The sequence below is a fragment of the Cajanus cajan genome, chromosome 3 (assembly GCF_000230855.2).
Source record: "Cajanus cajan strain Asha chromosome 3, NIPB_CcT2T_4, whole genome shotgun sequence".
Classification (NCBI taxonomy): domain Eukaryota; kingdom Viridiplantae; phylum Streptophyta; class Magnoliopsida; order Fabales; family Fabaceae; genus Cajanus; species Cajanus cajan.
Window position 1 is genome coordinate 68,039,468 of NC_138519.1, and position 18,353 is coordinate 68,057,820.

The 18,353-nt window shown below is 32.2% G+C and overlaps 2 protein-coding genes across 5 annotated transcripts; one reads left to right on the forward strand and one right to left on the reverse strand.

Moving 5' to 3' along the window:
• The first annotated feature begins 1,042 nt into the window (after positions 1 to 1,042).
• LOC109813096 (uncharacterized) lies at positions 1,043 to 3,306 on the forward strand. Of its 2 annotated transcripts, none has more exons than XM_083071143.1 (5): positions 1,043 to 1,520; positions 2,141 to 2,377; positions 2,466 to 2,549; positions 2,665 to 2,794; positions 2,912 to 3,306. In XM_083071143.1, exons 1-5 carry the CDS (start codon positions 1,126 to 1,128, stop codon positions 3,071 to 3,073), a joined length of 1,008 nt encoding a protein of 335 aa, XP_082927269.1. In that variant the 5' UTR covers positions 1,043 to 1,125; the 3' UTR covers positions 3,074 to 3,306. The 2 variants fall into 2 exon arrangements, with proteins under 2 accessions (XP_082927269.1, XP_020232806.2); XM_020377217.3 differs by having other exon boundaries at positions 1,048 to 1,445.
• A 1,474-nt stretch (positions 3,307 to 4,780) lies between these two features.
• Positions 4,781 to 17,578, reverse strand: LOC109813070 (5'-3' exonuclease family protein). Of its 3 annotated transcripts, XM_020377184.3 has the most exons (15): positions 17,272 to 17,575; positions 16,973 to 17,174; positions 16,330 to 16,409; positions 15,888 to 15,926; positions 15,707 to 15,725; positions 14,219 to 14,272; positions 12,489 to 12,616; positions 12,341 to 12,409; positions 9,379 to 9,464; positions 8,705 to 8,814; positions 7,432 to 7,482; positions 6,207 to 6,265; positions 5,904 to 5,948; positions 5,717 to 5,791; positions 4,781 to 5,093 (listed from the first exon to the last, which is right to left on the reverse strand). In XM_020377184.3, exons 1-15 carry the CDS (start codon positions 17,443 to 17,445, stop codon positions 4,974 to 4,976), a joined length of 1,311 nt encoding a protein of 436 aa, XP_020232773.1. In that variant the 5' UTR covers positions 17,446 to 17,575; the 3' UTR covers positions 4,781 to 4,973. The 3 variants fall into 3 exon arrangements, with proteins under 3 accessions (XP_020232773.1, XP_020232774.1, XP_082927268.1); XM_020377185.3 differs by lacking the exon at positions 14,219 to 14,272 and having other exon boundaries at positions 17,272 to 17,576; XM_083071142.1 differs by lacking the exons at positions 4,781 to 5,093; positions 5,717 to 5,791; positions 5,904 to 5,948; positions 6,207 to 6,265 and adding an exon at positions 6,284 to 6,705 and having other exon boundaries at positions 17,272 to 17,578.
• Between the last annotated feature and the right edge of the window lie 775 nt (positions 17,579 to 18,353).

The following is an 18,353-nucleotide window of genomic DNA, read 5'->3' on the forward strand; positions in this document are numbered from 1 at the left end:
GAAAGAGACATTGAACATTTTCTAAAAATTAAAAAATCAAATTAAAATTTCTAAAATAGAAAAATAAAATTAAATATTTTAAAAATAGAGCGACTAAATTGAATAATTATTAACAAAATAGGTAAATAAAAATTTTAATTTATCTAAACAAAAATAATATTAAATAAATTATTGTTCAATTTACTTGTTAAATGATTTAATTTAGTTCTCTAATTTTTAAAAAAAAAATTAAGGTTGAACAACATTTTTAAATGGTTCTCAAATTTTTTAAAGGTTCATTTTTAAATGATTAAACGGAAGGACAATCTTAAATATTTCTAAATTAAACCATTTAAAAATAGTAAAAATAATTAAATCTCAGAAATAAAAAAGTGATCAAAAGTATAATTTATCTTATAATTTAAATAATTTACTTGATTTAATGATTTAATTAATGAATTAAACAATGATGATCATGAGTTTTAATCCTAACGTTAAATGAACTCTCATGTTTCCATTGGAATGTCACTTATTTTTTTTTAAAAAAACTTGAATATGTTTTATTTTTAGTTTATTTAAAAGTTTTATATGTGTCACACACTAATATATAAATAATTTTGGATATCATTCTGATTACTCACTTAACTTTCTAAAAAAACACATAAATAATTAAAAAACATCACACACTTATAATAATATGTAGAGACAACACATAATAGCTCCAAATTTTGGAGGAATAAAAAACAAAAAATTTTAGAGGAACTAAAATAAAATTTACTCATATTAAAAACATATTTAATAAAAAAAATTAAGTACTTTTAATATTATTTTTTAATTAAAATTAATATTTTCATTATAACAATTGATATCGACTTTTAAACCCAATTTTTGTTACTAAGTTATCAAAATTAAAAAATAATCTGATGACGCTCCAAGAGACAGGACAACTTTCGATTAAAAAAACTCATGCATTTACATTATTTTAAGGGAAAAAAATGTGAGATGGAAAAATACATAAAACCTAATAATAAAAAATTAGTGTTAATTAGTGAATTGGGAAAGCTATTTTTCCCACGAGTTTGGGAATCCCGCCATTTCACCTCTCCAAAACGAAACCCCCTCCCAACCAAAACGCACACTCAGAGAATGGGAATGGGCATTCGCAGAAAGAAGATCGAAGAAGAAGAACAAGAAAAAGAACCTTCTCTTTCTCATTCTGGAGATGATGGTAGCGACTCCCAAAGTGAAGGGTCCGAAGCAGAAGGTGATGATGATGATGATGATGATGGCTCTTCACGTTATGAGCAGGCTAGGGAGCAAAGGATCAAAGAGAATATGGAGAGAATGAACAAGCTTGGCTTATTGGACTTGTCTCTTAAACTCAAACCCCCAAAGAAAAACCCACCCCTCAAGAAGAAAAAAACCACCCCACAACCCAACCTTTCACCCCAGAGACGCTCTTCCAGGTTTTCTCTTCATTTCTTCGTTTTTACGTGTTTTGGTAGCAATGAAACGTCAAAAGGAGCAACCTTTCTTAATGGGTTTGTTCTTTTAACCCCAAAAATGTTATCTTTGCCCTTTTTTATCTGTGGAAACTCATTTCCATTTTGGTGAAGAGAAAACGAGGCCTGAATATGAACATGGCTGGGCTAAGATATGGTACATAAAATATAAATATTATCAATATTAGGCATTTTATGGAAACTAAGAAACTCTTTATTTTTTGTAAGTAAATTTGGTGTTTATATGCTACCAGAATTGGAGTTTCATTGGTCTTCAATGCAAACTTTTATTATGCAAAGGTGAAATTCTAGTTCTAATCGAATAACAACGTAGTGGAACTGTGTCCATGTTTTGTCTAAAAATTAAATAGCATTATTGATATGCTCATTATCAATCACATTTCACTTACATTGACATGAATATTCAAAAAATACTTTAGAAATGTCTTAAGTGTCTGAAATGCAATTGGCACATTGATAGCGCAACTATTTTGTAAGTGTCGGTGCTTCTACTCGCTGTTGCTCAGCTCTCAAGTATAATACCAAGATGAAAATTAACTATTCTGTGATTTGGTTTTGCATTCTTGCCATGGTTGATTCTTATGTTGTTTGAACTTTGGCACGTATTTTTTTCACACAAATATTTCATGGGTTTGCAGAATAATGACTCTGGCACCAATTAACTATTCTGAGAGACGTGTTAGTGACTCATTAAGTAAGGAAAACAAAGGAGAGATTATTATACCAGAAGGTACAAACCCAGAAGTTTACACAGAAGAGCAGGAGAAGCTTCTGGGAGACTGTGAAACTGCTTGGGAATTATATGTGGATGGATATGATGTGGATGGGAACCGAATATATGATCCAATCAAAGGAGAGACATGCCATCAATGCAGGTACCATTCATTGTATTTGATTAATTCACTATGCTCTCCGGTTCCAGTTTCAGGGCAAAGATTTTCATAAATTATTGTTTTCTTGCAGGCAGAAAACTGTCGGTGAGCATACTCAATGCAACAAATGTGAATTACCCCAAGGGCAATTTTGTGGAGATTGCTTGTACACAAGGTAACATTATTTAAGCTGAGAAAATTCAGAATTTTAAAAAATGCTGGCATATATTATCATGAGACCCAACTGCGATGAAACTAACAAGTTTGAATTTTGTACTGATATTTTATAGGTATGGCGAAAATGTGATGGAAGCGAACCAGAACGCCAACTGGGCATGCCCTCCTTGCCGAGGAATTTGCAACTGTAGTCGTTGTCGCAGGGGTAAAGGTTGGATGCCTACCGGCAACATATACAGTAAGGTTAGTTATTTATTATACGACATACTCAGTTAATGAAGGGTTGAGGTATGTTTGATGTGATTCAGTTAAGGAATATGCTGAAACTGATCATTCCATTTTAATTTGTGTCTTTGCAAGGTGTTAAAACTGGGTTTCAAATCTGTGGCCCATTATCTGATTAAAACTCGCGGCTCAGGTGCTGAAAGTGATGTGGCTGAAGAAATATCAGAGCCATCTGCAGATACGACACTGAATAGACGATCAACTCGCACGAGGAAGCCACAGGACATGAAAGAATAGGACATCATAACATCATGTTTTGAGTATGGAGATAGTTTTTACTATTTTTTGTTGGAGAAACATATAAGCTTAGCCTTTTAACGAAGCAAGTTTATATGGAGCCCTTAGCCGTGGCTTTTGACAACGTTATTGTGGGGTGATTCATAAGCACCTTTATGGGTTATTAAAACTTCTATACAAATTATCCAACTCTGTTTCTTGATCCTTTATTGAAATTGAAATGTTATTATCTATATTAGCCTTATTTTTAAAAAATAAAAGTGAATGATTGTGTGAAACGATATCTATATGTAGTCATGAAAGACTAGTATGGTAGCACCAATTTTGGGATAAAAAGTTTACATTTTAAAATAAAAACTGAAGCACCCACCCACCCCAAAACAATCCATGAGCTAAATTACTGTCTTAGTAGAAGCATTAATTGATTATGGATGCTAGGCATTAGTATTCTAATCAAGGAGCGATAGCATCAATGCAGGAGCTATAAAATTAATTTACCGTCAACTACATTGTGTAGTGCGGTCTAAAGCCAGTTATCTAGCTGGCACGAGTGTATATGGATGAGGATATCAAATTGTAGGATGTTATTGGCTCTATAATCGTTCTATTATTTCGAACTTTAAGAATCTGGATGTACACAAAAGCCTAAGCCTTTCCATCACGTTTCTCGTTCTATAATATATTATATTTACTAGGGATAGGGATGGCAAAAATACTCGCACTCGCAGGTATCTGCGGATAAAACTCACCCCTGCGGATAAAACTCACTACGGATAATAAATGGATAGGTTAATTAAGTATTCGCAGATAAAGGGGACAAATAATTTTTTACCCGTTTATAAACGGGACGGGGGCGGGTATGATAATATTCATACTCGCGGATACCCGTTTAATAATATTTCTTAAATATCTTAATTATTCTTGTACTACATAACCCTAAAAATACTCTCTCATTTTATTTTCATACAAAAGTGAGGTTGATGAAGTTATCAACATGTGTTAAACATGTTATAGAATTATGTTGGATGTAATTTGATTAATTTTCTATCTTTGATTGAGCTAATAAGATTTATGTATTTTTAGTTGTTTACTTTCGTTTGGAATTATGAGATTGAATAATTGTAACTATGTAACATGAGACTTTTACTTACTCATGAGATTGATGTATTTTAAGTTATTAATTATCTTGATTTTTATTATTATCTTAACAAAATTAACGTTAAATACAAATTCAAAATTAATATTTAATTTTTTTAATATTTTATTGACATTAAATATAAATTTAAAATTATTTGTAATATAATTTTTTAATTTCTTAAAAAATTTATAAATATCTATGAATACCCATAAATATCCATAAATATTCAAGAAATTCATGAATACCCACTTAATAAATACCTGCGCGGATATGGAGTGAGTATGAAACTAATTTTCATCTAGCGAGACGGGAACGGATTTACTATTACCCGCCCGTGGAACCTCATCGTCATCCCTAATATTTACCCAAGGGACGCATTAGTACGGGTGCGCTTTAGACTTCGACTCCTCAAACCTTATGCAACATGTTTCCTAAAATCTACAGCCATTTAAGCAAATACTACGACTCATTTACTCATAGTCATACTATTTTGTGTTCTGCCTTGTGGCCTACTCTGTATTTTTTTTTACCTTAAACAAAAATGTACAATCGGGTCAAACTACGAATAATGACAATGAAGATCGCAGAGCCATCAGTGGAATGCATAGATATCTGCACAAGAACAACTCACTCTGCTTACTATATACACTTGAATTCCCTCATGTTGTGTACCGTCGTTCAAGAATTGAAATGTTCTATTCAAAGAATCCCCCCTCTATACAAAAAAAAAAAAAAAAAAAAAACCCGATGATTCGATGAATTTCATCTTGAATCCAACTTTCTCCACAAATGAACAGCTCTCCTAATGATAGGATCAGCGGAAAACCCTTCTGCGTAAGCACTGATAGCTGTTAAAAGGCTGTTGAATCTGCTGCCATTGTCCTGTAAACAATTTTCTTTTACAATGTGAAAATACATACATTGTACAACTTCAAGTATAATAGGTACCTCCAAATATTTTTAGTACTGTTACATTATTGTATTTAATAACAATATTGGAATGATGATTTTAGACCCCCCCCCACCCCTCCCCGCCAAAAAAAAAAATCAAATAATTGTTCACATACTTTTTTGCTGCTGCTTCTATTCTTAATCTCAAAACCACTACAGTATTAATGACAATGATCGAGCAGTTTATGACTAAGGACTTGATTAAATAAACTTTCCCATGATTCTTGTAGGAAAGAAAAATGAAATCAGTTTGTCTATAAGCTAAAATTAACTTTTGTACTAAAATTAACTTATACAAAAGTTAATTTATAAAAGTTTTCTCTTATTAGTTTTTCTAATAATTTATTTTTAACTTATGAATAAATTTATTTCATTTTTTCTTCATATTTTCTTTTTGAGTGATTTTGGAGAAGTTTACCCACATAAGCTGTAACATCAGTTATGCTTATTAGCTGATGGCAGAAAAAAAAATGATAATTGGACTTAAAAGGCCATGCCAAAAACCAACTAAAAAATACAAGGTGAAAATTTAAACTGATTTCAATGCCACAAACCTCTGGTTTATTAAATGAGAGATCCCTCACAGAAAACGGTACCATGTAGGATGGAAGATCAGAACGCAACAATGCCTGTCATAATTTAAAGTACTGACACATAAAGATAATATTGTAGATAGCATGACAAAAAGATGCTGAGAAAAAAGTGCAAGAGAGAAAGAGAATATCAGATTGAGATGCTTGCCAGTTCCTTGCTTAAGAGAGCCTGCTCAGCATTTTCAATCAAGGCCTAGAAGGAAAATGGCAAATGACAGCACAATATTAATGTTTTGGTGAATATGAAGGTGAGCTACATTCATTTTATAAGGTGAAATTTCTACAATCATTTAGGGTATAGTTTCACAGAAGGGAAGCAATTACTTTCAGATTCTAAATGCAACAACAAACCTCACTACTCATGTTGAACCTGACATAAAGTTCCAACGAGAACATTTCAATTGTCACGCAAGTAAACGTGCAAAAGAAGCATGATATTGATCAGGAATACCTTTCTAATGCGACCCTCTTTGACTTGATCAACAGATTTCAACAACGTCTCCAATGTGCCTGTTCATACAAGAGATATGGCTTACAACCATATAGTATACAAGGTACAAGTCCAGGTAACCATAAACAAAAATCTTTTAGAAATGACTAATGAGTGTTCTAGAAAGTTAAATTATTTGGATGACTAAATTATCAAATGCCAACCAAGAACCCAACCAATAAAATTCTAAGTAATTCAAATATTACCACAAAAACTGTCCAGACACCATTCACTATCCACGTGTTGAATTTGAGTGCATTTTTACAGCTCAGGCTCACACACTTTTGCGTCAGTATTTTATTACATAACCTACATCCTCTCTCCTTTTTGTTTTCTATATTTTTATTTTCACTAATCCGTGCAAAGCAAAGGTAATTCAAATAGTTTTTTAACATTCAATAATTAGAACCAAATTGAAAAGGAAAAAGAATCGGAAGAAGGCACTGTAAGTCTGTAACACCTGCAGCAACAATAGACAATTATATACAAGTTAATAAATTAACATTGTTTTTTTCTGGACAGCAGTAAAGGTATCATTAATTTGTAATTTTCCATCCGAACCAAATACTCCAAAAAGGATACAGCAAATGAATTATGATAAGAACCCAAGTATTTGATTACAGAAAGGAGAAGTAATTTCAACAACAGATGCAGAAAACACAGCACAGAACCTCTGACTCTCTCAGAAAAAGAAAAGAAAATATACAGACAGAGCAACACTTAGAAGGGCTTGGCAGCAACCCCCAACCCAAACATCACCTTACTTTCCTTGTTAATCTACCTCAGAGAGACCCCACTGTTTCCATGTCTACTTTCTCTGCTTACAATATAAGCATACTGAAAACCCCATCTTCCCTTGCTCACCTTCCTCCCATGGTCCAGCATAGGGGGTGCCAAACAAATTTATTAACTCACTGATTTTTGTTTCCCTTACCAAGACACCTTAGATTCTAATTTCTGGCATAAGCAAGTGAAAATGCTCGCTTTATTAGATAGGAAGACAGGCGTGTAATATTTGAGTTTGCAAAAATTAAACCACAGACCATGGTACTGGGTAAACACTGGCTTCCCATGATGCCATTGCCAGAACAAACATGCTTTACCAATTAATCCAACACTGATGAGAATCCTAAACTCAACACAATGTAACCTTTTGGAAAAGAAAGATAAAGTAATAAAACCTCACCGAATTTACTGATTAATTGCACAGCATGAACGTCTCCAATCCCATTTACTCCTGCATTTATAAAGGCATTTAAAACCAGTTCAGTGCACCTCTTTAACTTCCGTCAAGTTTTAACCAGTTATTCATGTACTTTTTTACTTTTCTTTTCTTCCTTGTGCACATTAATCAGTAGTCAAACATGACTGATTTCACGTCAAAACTTTATTACATATTACAAGAGATGGATTTTTTAAATAACGTAACATTAAAAAAAGTTTAGAAAGAGAAAAGATGCATCATATAAACATAGAATTGTATGTCATATTGGTAAATGACACGGACATATACTTTTAATGCTTATAATGATTAAAATTAATTTATAAATATTAATGTCTTTATTATAATTCAAGATTCAAGATGTATATAATTTAAATAACGTCATTGTGATTTATATATTCTATTTTAACCATATCATGTCCATTTGTAAGTCATGCTAGGAGCAATCAATACTTATTTTAAATAATCACTTTATGAATGATATACAATTGTTAATCAATTTTTATTTTAAATAATCACTTTTTGAACGATATTGAGAGATAAGATGTTAAAGGAGTATATTGAGAGATGATCCGCTCAATATGGGAGAGTAACATCCGATATTTTTTATAAGATACACAGCAAAAATAGTGAGAAACGTCTGAGTAAGATATACTTCAAAGATGCCCAAGACATGGTGAAGGAGAACAGTGAAATAATACCCTCTAACATTTTTTATGCAATTTCAGTTTAGAAGAATTAAATTACGTCAACGATGAGGATAAAAACAATAAATTTCATGTTGATAAAAGAGTTGCACAATACTTGCAAGTCTATCACATATTCATGTTTAATAAGTGATTTTCCCCCTTTTACCTTTTCTACAATGTTATAAGACATTGGTCTTGTTGAAAACTTGAAATTAAGGGGGAAAATTGGAAAGATAAAAGGGAGGACATATTTAACTGATGGGATTGTGATATTATGACGATGAGGCAATAAATCGCTGACCTGATATAATTATTTATACCAATAATATAGATCAACACATGTACTAACACTACTGACATAAGAACAATAATAATGCTAAAATGGTAATCCTAATCCTAACAGGTCTTAATACCCATTGCTTTCAAAGGTGCCTAACAAGAAATTATGCATATACTCAAATTTGAAAAGCTTCTGAGACTCTCAGTAACCCCTATTTTGTTTCTCATGTTTCAGCAAATGATGTTTGAAATAGAGAAGCACAAATAACCTGGAATATTATCAGATCTATCACCAGAAAGAGCGATCATATCCACAAATTGGGATGGTTTCAGACCCCCGTATCGATTTGCAAAATCCTCAACTCCAAACGAAACCATCCTGTAGAAAAAAATAGAAGCAGACCAAAAACATGAGTAAACTGCTTTCTAAATTGCAACTGAAAATAAAAATTGTAGAAATGGTAAGGCTATTAAATTTTGAAAACCTTTCTGTGGTAGCCTTGTTGCAATTTGTTTTAATTTGATTTATGAGGAATCAGATTATTGAATTGTTATCAAGCATGCAGCACTTGTATTTTTCAATGTTATACAGGTTTTTCATTATTACTTTAAGAAGAAAGTTCATGCAGCACTCAATGAGGAACAGTAAGAGACAGCAATGTTTGTATAGCATAATATTTACATTGTCAATTATGTATAATTGTCCACACTCTGTTAAAGAGCACAGCTATGGAGATTAAATGTAAAATGGGTCCCTTTCCTTTTAAATTGTTTTCCTATGGTAATGTGATTTATGTGTAAAAGGGTATGTGGGAGATAAAAATAAACTCTTTATTATATGATTTCTCGTTATATTAAAATCAAATATGAAATGCTATCAATTATTGCACTAAATCATCGGCCAGCACAAAACGGATAAGCAAAAACTATGTCTGATACTAACTGATCACCACGTGGAGCTATTCGAAGGAGACGTAATGAAGGAGATAAAATCTGAAAAAAGTCTTTGTCAGGGGAGACAACTCGTACCTATCATCAAGATAAGATAATCATTAGTGGTGGTGACTTAGCAATGTCATTGAGGGCATTTCCATAACAAAAGCATAAATATTAATCTATTTTATTCAAACAGAATAGTCCCCTTGTAAATTTCCCGTTTCCCCTTGTCTTTACTCTAAAAATAAAGATCAAAATGCTATTACCCATCCAATAATAGTAGAAAACAAAAATTCCATCTAGTCTCACAAATCATACTAGTAATCAGCATATAACACCAAAATATAACAACAAAGTTTTATCCAACTTGGTGAATACGGCTACATGGATGATGGATCACACAACACCATTCAACTTGATTAAAAACCAAAGCTTCAGAAATATTATTTAAATCATTTTTTCGTCCCCGTAAATTAGAAGGTTTTTGCTTTTAAACTTTTAGTCCTTTTATACAAAACTGAATGTCACCATGTAAAATAATTCTGTCTCATTGTCATCAAATTGACCAGTTGACCGTTAAATCTAATGGAAAAAAAAAATTATTGGGACAAAAATTTGAGAGGACCAAAATGCAAACAACTAGAATCTGGGTGGATCAAAACGAAAACAATTAAAAGTTGGGAGGACTAAAACAAAAACAACTAACTTAAACCTTAATTTATATTAATAGTGTAAATCCTTAATTTTTAGTGACCAATTTAAAATTAAATTTAAACCTCAAACATAGAACTTCATAAAAGCCGTGTAATGATGCAAAAACCTTCTTGTTATGAAGGAAACATAACAAATGAGAAGCAGAAAAAACAATATATAAAATAAGACAGATATAAATTTGGCTCAAATAGATGTTTGGCCCTACAAAATAAGGTTGTTTTCAATTTAATTCTCTTAATTTTAGTTTTTTTTTCATTTTGTTCCTCTCAAATTTTAGTTGTTTTCATTTTGGTTCTCTCAAATTTTGGTCCCTATAATTTTCTAGCTTTTCTCCATTAGATTTAACTGTCAATTTGACAGAAAGGACGAAAATGAAACAAAAAAATTTATAGGAACAAAAAAAAAAAATTAAAGGACTAAAAGCAACCCCCCCCCCCCCCCCGAATTTATTTTACAAGAAAAGGTTATTTAAGCCTATTATTTATCACGCAATCTCCCTTGAGGACTTCCTCCAAAGCAAACATTAAATATCAAACAACACTAAATGATATTAAAAACTAAATATACATATCAAACAAAGCAGGAACCAATGGTATTTCCATCAATACTAAATGATAATTACTACCAAGGAGAGGCAATTGACAACATATGACAAGGAAAATCTTCAAATGTCAAAACACAGGAAGGTAACCCAAAGTAATTTTATTATACAGCTATGCAAAATTTAATTTTCCTCATCAAAGCTAGCATATCACTGCTTTTTCTTTCTACACCCATTCAATTTAACAGAAATGAAATTAATACTTATGAATAATGCAATAATCTTGTTTAAAACACAATTTAACATTTCCAAATTCAACTAATTAATAAACATAAAACATGCCACAAAAAAACATTTACAAAATTATTATAATTAAGAACAGATTGTGCGTAACTAATACTAAATATTAAAAGTTAGCTTATGGGGGGAGAATTGGCTAAGCAATTATGTCTTTATTGCCATATAACTAGCACATCGGACAAGATATCTAGTGTGTGAAGTTTGCAAGTTTGTACATGAGGCAATGATACCATGTTAGAATTCATAATGGATTGGGCTTTAACTCAACCCAAAAAGCTAGCTTAAGGGATGAGGATTTCTTAAGTCCATTATAAGGAATATTTTGACCATATACCTAGCTGATGCAATATCTCAACAAAAGCACCGTTATTAAACTGATTAACACAACATTGACAATTACCTAAATAAAAATTCTTACAGAACAGAAAGAGGTTTTGCATGTAGAACTTTCCTAATGAAATTCAAATATATCATGAGAAATAAAAGAATTAAATATAAAATTATAAATTAAGAAAATATTTTATTATTATTAGGCTTAAATATGTTTTAAGTCTCCATAAAGTAAGTGAGTTTTGATTTTGGTCCTTATAACTTTTTTTCTTTATTTTTCATCCATCTAAAATTTGAAACCATTGTTTTTAGCCTTTGTAAAATAAAAAAATTTTGATTTTGGTCCTTGTAAAATATTTTTCTTTGATTTTCATCCCTACAAAATCTGAAAATCACTAATTCTTGTTCAAAATGTTTATTTTAAGATGGATAAATGATATTTATTTTAGGCATATTGAAAAAAAAATAAAAGGTGTCACATGTTGATATATTACCAAAGACATTAGTGAGTGTCGCCAATATTGATCACTCGCCCTACCATTCAACATATAAGCAAATATTGATCACTCGCCCTACCATTCAACATATAAGCAATTAACGAGTGACATATAATAGAAAGGACCAAAAACAATGATTTTTAATTTCAGAGAGATGAAAAACAAATAAATATTTTTATAGGAAGAAAAAACAAAACTCATTTTTGAAGGATTAATAACATATTTAAGCTTAATTATTATTATGACTATTATTATTATCATTCTTGTTGTTATTATTATTATTATTATTATTATTATCTATTTCTGATTAGGAATAGCACCCGTTTTAGCATTTTACAATGTGTGCAGCTTTAGTTTTTCGTCTGTGCCAGTACTAAATAATTTAATACTCATAATAACAGGTAGTTATGTATCTTAAGGATTGGTCTTATTTGTTAATATGAATCCACAAATTTGTTTTTACGAGAATATGAATGCACACTTAAAACTAAAATTGTACACTTTTATTTGGTCAAGAGAACAGTATTTTCTCACAAAATTTGAAAAGTTACATCAGAGTAAGAGTTAAAAATCATTAAGGAGATCACCTTGTACCCAGCATCCACACTCCTCAAGGCTAATGTTCCGATCACATCATCTGCCTCTACACCTGGAACCTATCATTGAATGAATTTCTATTATCGATGATACACCCTTATAATCTATAAGCAATTTAATCCAACAACCTATACTTGCCTCAATGACTTTTATGGACATAGCCTTGATGGATGCTTTGAAGTATTGAAGTCCCTGAACGATGGTATCAGGAGTTGGAGGACGGTTGCTCTTGTACGCAGGGTATAGATTGTGCCGAAAATTCTGGCCTTCAAACAAAGTGCACAGAAGATTAAGATATATAACATTATGAAACTTTAAAACAAAATGTAGCAGACATGGTCAAAGAATAATGGTAGAGCTAAATTGAAAAGGTAGATTAAACAATAAATCATTCCAAAAACAAACCAAGACATAATATTGACTACCTTGGCCAAATCTGAATTGAAGCTCCATCAAAATCAAAGTGAGACAAATATGAAATTATGAACAGCGTAAAAGATCAAGGCCATGCAAAACCACATTATTACAGCCTACAATTAAAAGCAGATAGATATTGTGGTCCTCAAATGAAGCTTGAGAAAGGAATATAAAGATGTGACAGAACAGTCTAGGAAGTAGAAGCATGTATTTATATTTAATTTGGCTTACAACAGCCCATGAAGACTTACACATGATCTTCATTGATATGGTAAAGGTGTATATGAGAGGGTGCCAAGAGATGTAATGTTGAGGGCCCTAGAGAAAAAAGGACTTCATATTGCCTAATTCAAGCAATCAAGGATATGTATGAGGGGATCACAACTAGCATCAGTATATAATGTTCAATCACATGTAACGATTTTCCAATAACTATAGGACTGCATCAAGGATCAACTTTGAGTCCCTATCTTTGTACAGAGCATATTCAAGAGCAGTGCCTTGATGCATTCCTTTCAGCCAATGATATAGTCCTAGTTGGAGAGATGAGAGAGGAGATAAATGGGAAGTTCATGGTGTGGAACTAGGTTCTGGATGCACAAGGCTCTTGTTTAAGTAGAAGCAACATAGAGTACATGTAATGTAAATTTAGCAAAGGCACATCAAACCTGGGTTTGAGATAAAAATTAGATATACCACATATCTCACCATAAGTCTCATGGTTTAAGTATCCTGAATCCATTAAATAAAAGATAGAGAAAATAGAGGGAAATGTAAACCATAGGATTCAAGCAGGGCGAATGAACAGAGGAGTGCCTTGATTGTTATAGTATTTGAAACAAAAAGGTATGTACTACTCAAGCAGGCTAAAGATATTTTTTTACCACATCTATAAGACCTGCAGTGTTATATAGAACTAACTGCTGAACAGTAAAAGGCCAACAAAAGAATGTACTCAATAGTTTGTCTATGGACATGATTCACAAAAGAACACTATGGTGTCATTTGATCCATTTAACCAACCCAACCTAGAGGGAAAAAACTAGGTTGTTTTTGTAATTTGGCTTAGGAGTATTTAAAAAGCATTGTATTCTCCAAAATCTATAACCTAACTTTCTTTACAATTCCTCAAAACAGTTGAGATCATTATCTGGATTACTTCGAACCTTATGATGACCAAAGTACATTATCTAAATGAAACCCAGACATATGAATATCAAATAGTATCTCTATATATAGAGTTTAGGAACTGGAAGAGTTTTACTTGGGGTGGGTGGGAAATGTAAAAGAACACCTTATTTGAGGACACAAAAATAATTTAAGAAAAAGGCATAGAAAGATTTTTAAAAAAAATGCACTCCACTCTTGCCCATATATAAGGTTCAAATTCTGATATTATTCTCATAATCCAATTTCATTATGCAAATACTGAAACTCAGAAACAAACATACCTTTTGCAGTAAAACTTTCTTTTGAGGAATTATAAGTATGACCAAAAGGAAATCCTGAAATAAGAAGGGTTTTCTCTATTAAAATTGTATTTGAGACTTGAGAGTGGCTGTACAAGCCAAAGAACCTGAGAAATACAAGTTAGCTGCTAGGAAGAAAGAGATGCAAAATGATGTGTTTCAAATCCTTAATATGCCCAAATACCACTAGTAGATCAACAGCTTCTAGAAGCAATTTACACTTGACTAAACATAATATTCCTCCTATGCTACTGTCTTCACAGATCATAATAAGTTCCGTCTGAATAGTAAATACAACATGAACATCCTAGATTATCAGCGCAAGAATTTGGTGGGAAATCATGCAGAGAATAGTTCTTTATTGTAATTTATCTATTTATAATTTCCAGGTGCAAAAAGCTTCCTTTCTCTTCAATTTCTAACCAAACTAAAGGATGCAATCTCCTAAAATGCTAAGGATTAGACATCAAATTACTTTTATTTCCTGTTGTATTTGTCTTTTATTTGTGATTAAGGTAAGCCTGATATGAATTCTTTAGTACAAGATGAGATGCCAAAACAGAAAGAACCCAAAATGATTGCAAGAATAGCATATAAAAACATTTAACTCCAATAATTTTTCACTACATATTTCCTATTGTCATTTAAAACAAATGCCTAATACTTCGGAAGGAACTGCAAACATAGTCCAGCAGAAATAGAGCAATGGCATAAATCTACACTCCAAGTTTTACCAAGGCTTGTAGCACAAGGATCTTGTAGCCTTACGCTCAACAGGAAATTCTATATCTTCATATAAAAGGAAAGTTTATATTAGACCAATATTACTAACAGAGGATGTTTTAAGGCTGAATATTATTACAAAATGAATCTTTTAAGGCTAAAATGGAATTCAGATTGAAAAGATATGCCCATGTTTAATCAAACTTAACCATGTGAAATTATTTTATTTGTATAACCAGTTCAACACATTCTCTCTCTTCTTTTAAACTGTTCATTGACTTCATATGATGTTGGAGTTGTTTGAATTCAATTTCTTTTATGGAGGAATCAGTTGAAAACGCAGACCTAATTGAACAGATCTCTGGAAAAGTCAAGACCACACAAACTGTACCAGAACCATGTGGGTCTCCATTCTTATATTCCATGTTTTGCCTCCGAGCATCTTTATTGTCATTGGAGTCAATAAAATATCTTTTTATATTATTTTGTAAATAGAGCAATTCAAATTCAGTCAAGGAAACCAACACTATCCCAATCAAAACATAAGGAGCACAGCACATGCTACATGGAAACTATAATTCATAATTTATCATTAATGCATGCGTACACTCCAAAAAAATAAAACAGTACAGAAAAGAAGTACAACAATGATTTTAAAAATAAAATAAAAAACTAATATTCTATTAGAATGAAGGGTATAAGAGGAAAACACAGTGGCAAATATAGAGGCAGAATTTTATAACTCACCATCATGGTCAAACACCACCTGCATGCAAAAGAAATCAAAACTGTATCAGTAAGATTAACTGATTGTAAACATGAGAAAAATAATAAGATTGAAATAATAGAAACAAATAGTGACAATGAAAAAAAATTATGGAAAAACATGTTTTTTCACATACATAAATACATGATGGACAAAACTTACCACCACATGGGAAGGGATAAATTCCAGAACATCAATTATCTGCAAGAAAGATTACCAAGAATAACTATAAGACAAAAACAACACATGCCAATTAAACAAAATGAAACTTATTTTTGTATTCAACCTCAGTTAAAATAATTATATACATGCTGCACTGTCAATTAAAACTGAAAAACAATTTTGTGGCTCAATTTGAATGATTTCCAAGAAATCTATAGCTCAATTTCTGGCTCAATTTGAATGATGAGACGCAAAATGCACTTCATCTGTAGCTTTATTCAGAAACCAATAAAGCAACATAAAAGAAACACAGCAACAAGATGGAGAAAAAAAATGAGGCAAGGCGCATACAAAGTTTATGAATTCTATATCTATATCTATATCTATATCTATATCTATATTTATATATATAAACACACACAGAGATACACAGATAACTTACAAGTGATAGTGCTGTAAATATCGTTAAAACCCAATCTCCATTTCCATCAGCATGTGTTAGATGACCATGGTGCAACTTTGCTATCATACCACCAAAAAAATTAACAACAATCAATTACACCCGCAATCCTCAAACAAAACCCCAAACTAAAAATTAAAAAACGAAACGCAGAGCGAATAATAGGAAGCCAAAACCGCTTTTTTATCAACAGCAAAACATAACCAAAAACACACAAGTTTTATCCAACACGCGACAAATCTAAAATCCTCTTGTTCGAAACCTATAGCATTACCACAAATACACATCTCCAAGCAGGAAGGAAAAAAAAATCAGAGGAAACGAAGTCAGTAAGTTTAGAAACTCATCAGATAAGAAGCATATGTAGGTAAACTTATCTCAGAAGAGAGAAAAATAGGAAGTAAAAATGAAATAAACTATCTATAAAAACCAGTTTTAGCTTAAAAGAAAAACTTATTTTAATTTTTCACCTTAATTTCTCTACTCAAAGTACTTAGAAACTTATCCAAAGAGGCTCGAGATAACAAAGTAGCTGGTGGTGCATAGAATAACATTCACCACACCCTAGAAGAGTGAACAACACAACTCCGAACAAACCAAAACAAGCAAAGATAACGAAACGTGCCTAAAAGCTTGTAGTATGCCCGGTGAATAATCGAAGTACCGTCAACGATCATAACTCTGCCATTCAAAGGATCGGCGTTCGCGGCACGTTCCGCATTGGCGGCAGAATCAAGCTGCTGCAGAGATTGAACGGTTCCAAATCCAGCGTCGGGAACCAACGTCGCGGTAACCCGTGGCGAATCCGAAGTAGCACTGCAATAGCCCTAACGAGGAAACGCGAAAAAAGAGAGAGAAATTTCAAGAGCGAGAAGAGCACAACGCAGCACAGCGTGTAATAATACGAGATTGTGAGTGCGGTACCTTTTTGACTAGCGCGCGCGATGAATGAAGCAGCGTCGGGGTTTGGAGATTGCGAGAGTGATAAAAAGTCCTGGTGGTGACGGTTCTGCGTAAGCCATGGCGCGGGAGTGGAAGCTTCCTCCACATGGAGTGAGAGTGGAGGAATAAATAGTGGTACTTATAGCAGCACGCCATTTGTAAAATCTGTTGCTATGGTGGTAGCGGCATTGGAGTTGAAGCAAGCGATGACGTGAGGAAAGCGAGACTGCGAAAGAAATGGCAGAGAAAAAAAACAACGAGCGTTGCAGGTTGCTGCCTTGATGAGGTTCGGGAAGCAAAGATATCAATTTTGGGCTGGGCCAGGGGTAGCCCATTGGTTTCGGCTGTTTGCACCGTGTCCCTTTCTTTTTACCTCATTTCTTTCTCCTTACACTTCTTTAATTATTTGAGAATTTTTTAATTAGATATTCGTTATGTTATTTTTTTAATTGAGTTTACAAAAAAATTTAAATCGTCATGAATTATCATTATTAATACTAATAATATATATATATAAATATATATATATATGAATTATGAGGTGGACCTTCATAAGTGGTTCATAATGCACCTAAATTTATATTCATTAGATTAATCTAGATTTCATAATATAACAATGCATCACTCACGCTAGATCTTTTCCCTCTTCATTCAAAATTATTGTGTACAAAGTACTTTTGACCACCACTCACTGTTGTTTAGGATAATTTTTAACAACATTGACACTTTTTTTTTCTTTTTTTTCCCTTTTTCTTCTTTCCATTCCCCTCTTCTTCTTTTACATATGGATACTTGAAGTTAGCAGAAATACATACAGAAAGGGGGTTGAATGTGTGTGTTCGTGTTCGAAGGAAGATTTTTTTTAAAGTTGCTTCGCAAGAATATTTTTGTTGAGTGTTTAATCACGGTGAAAACTTGTGCAAGCTTTTCTGTCTATAAAGTTTTTTTTTTCGTCTAACAAAACTTCTGTTTCAAGAAATAAGTTGAGTAAATTTATTTTCCGTTTGAAAGGTTTTATCGTCCAAAAAAAACTGTTTCTCAAATTCAATGATCAAGTGTGTTTT

What these genes read in the sequence shown, in the direction of transcription:
- LOC109813096 (XM_083071143.1), top strand. Translation starts at nt 1,126, where the DNA reads ATGGGAATGGGCATTCGCAGAAAGAAGATCGAAGAAGAAGAACAAGAA. An exon ending in GGAGATTGCTTGTACACAAG is followed by an intron (nt 2,550 to 2,664) that starts GTAACATTATTT and finishes GATATTTTATAG; the next exon opens with GTATGGCGAAAATGTGATGG. An exon ending in CCGGCAACATATACAGTAAG is followed by an intron (nt 2,795 to 2,911) that starts GTTAGTTATTTA and finishes TGTCTTTGCAAG; the next exon opens with GTGTTAAAACTGGGTTTCAA.
- LOC109813070 (XM_020377184.3), bottom strand. Translation starts at nt 17,445, where the DNA reads ATGGCGTGCTGCTATAAGTACCACTATTTATTCCTCCACTCTCACTCC. An exon ending in AAGAGGGTCGCATTAGAAAG is followed by an intron (nt 5,949 to 6,206) that starts GTATTCCTGATC and finishes TTTTCCTTCTAG; the next exon opens with GCCTTGATTGAAAATGCTGA. An exon ending in CTCTCTTAAGCAAGGAACTG is followed by an intron (nt 5,792 to 5,903) that starts GCAAGCATCTCA and finishes AAATTATGACAG; the next exon opens with GCATTGTTGCGTTCTGATCT.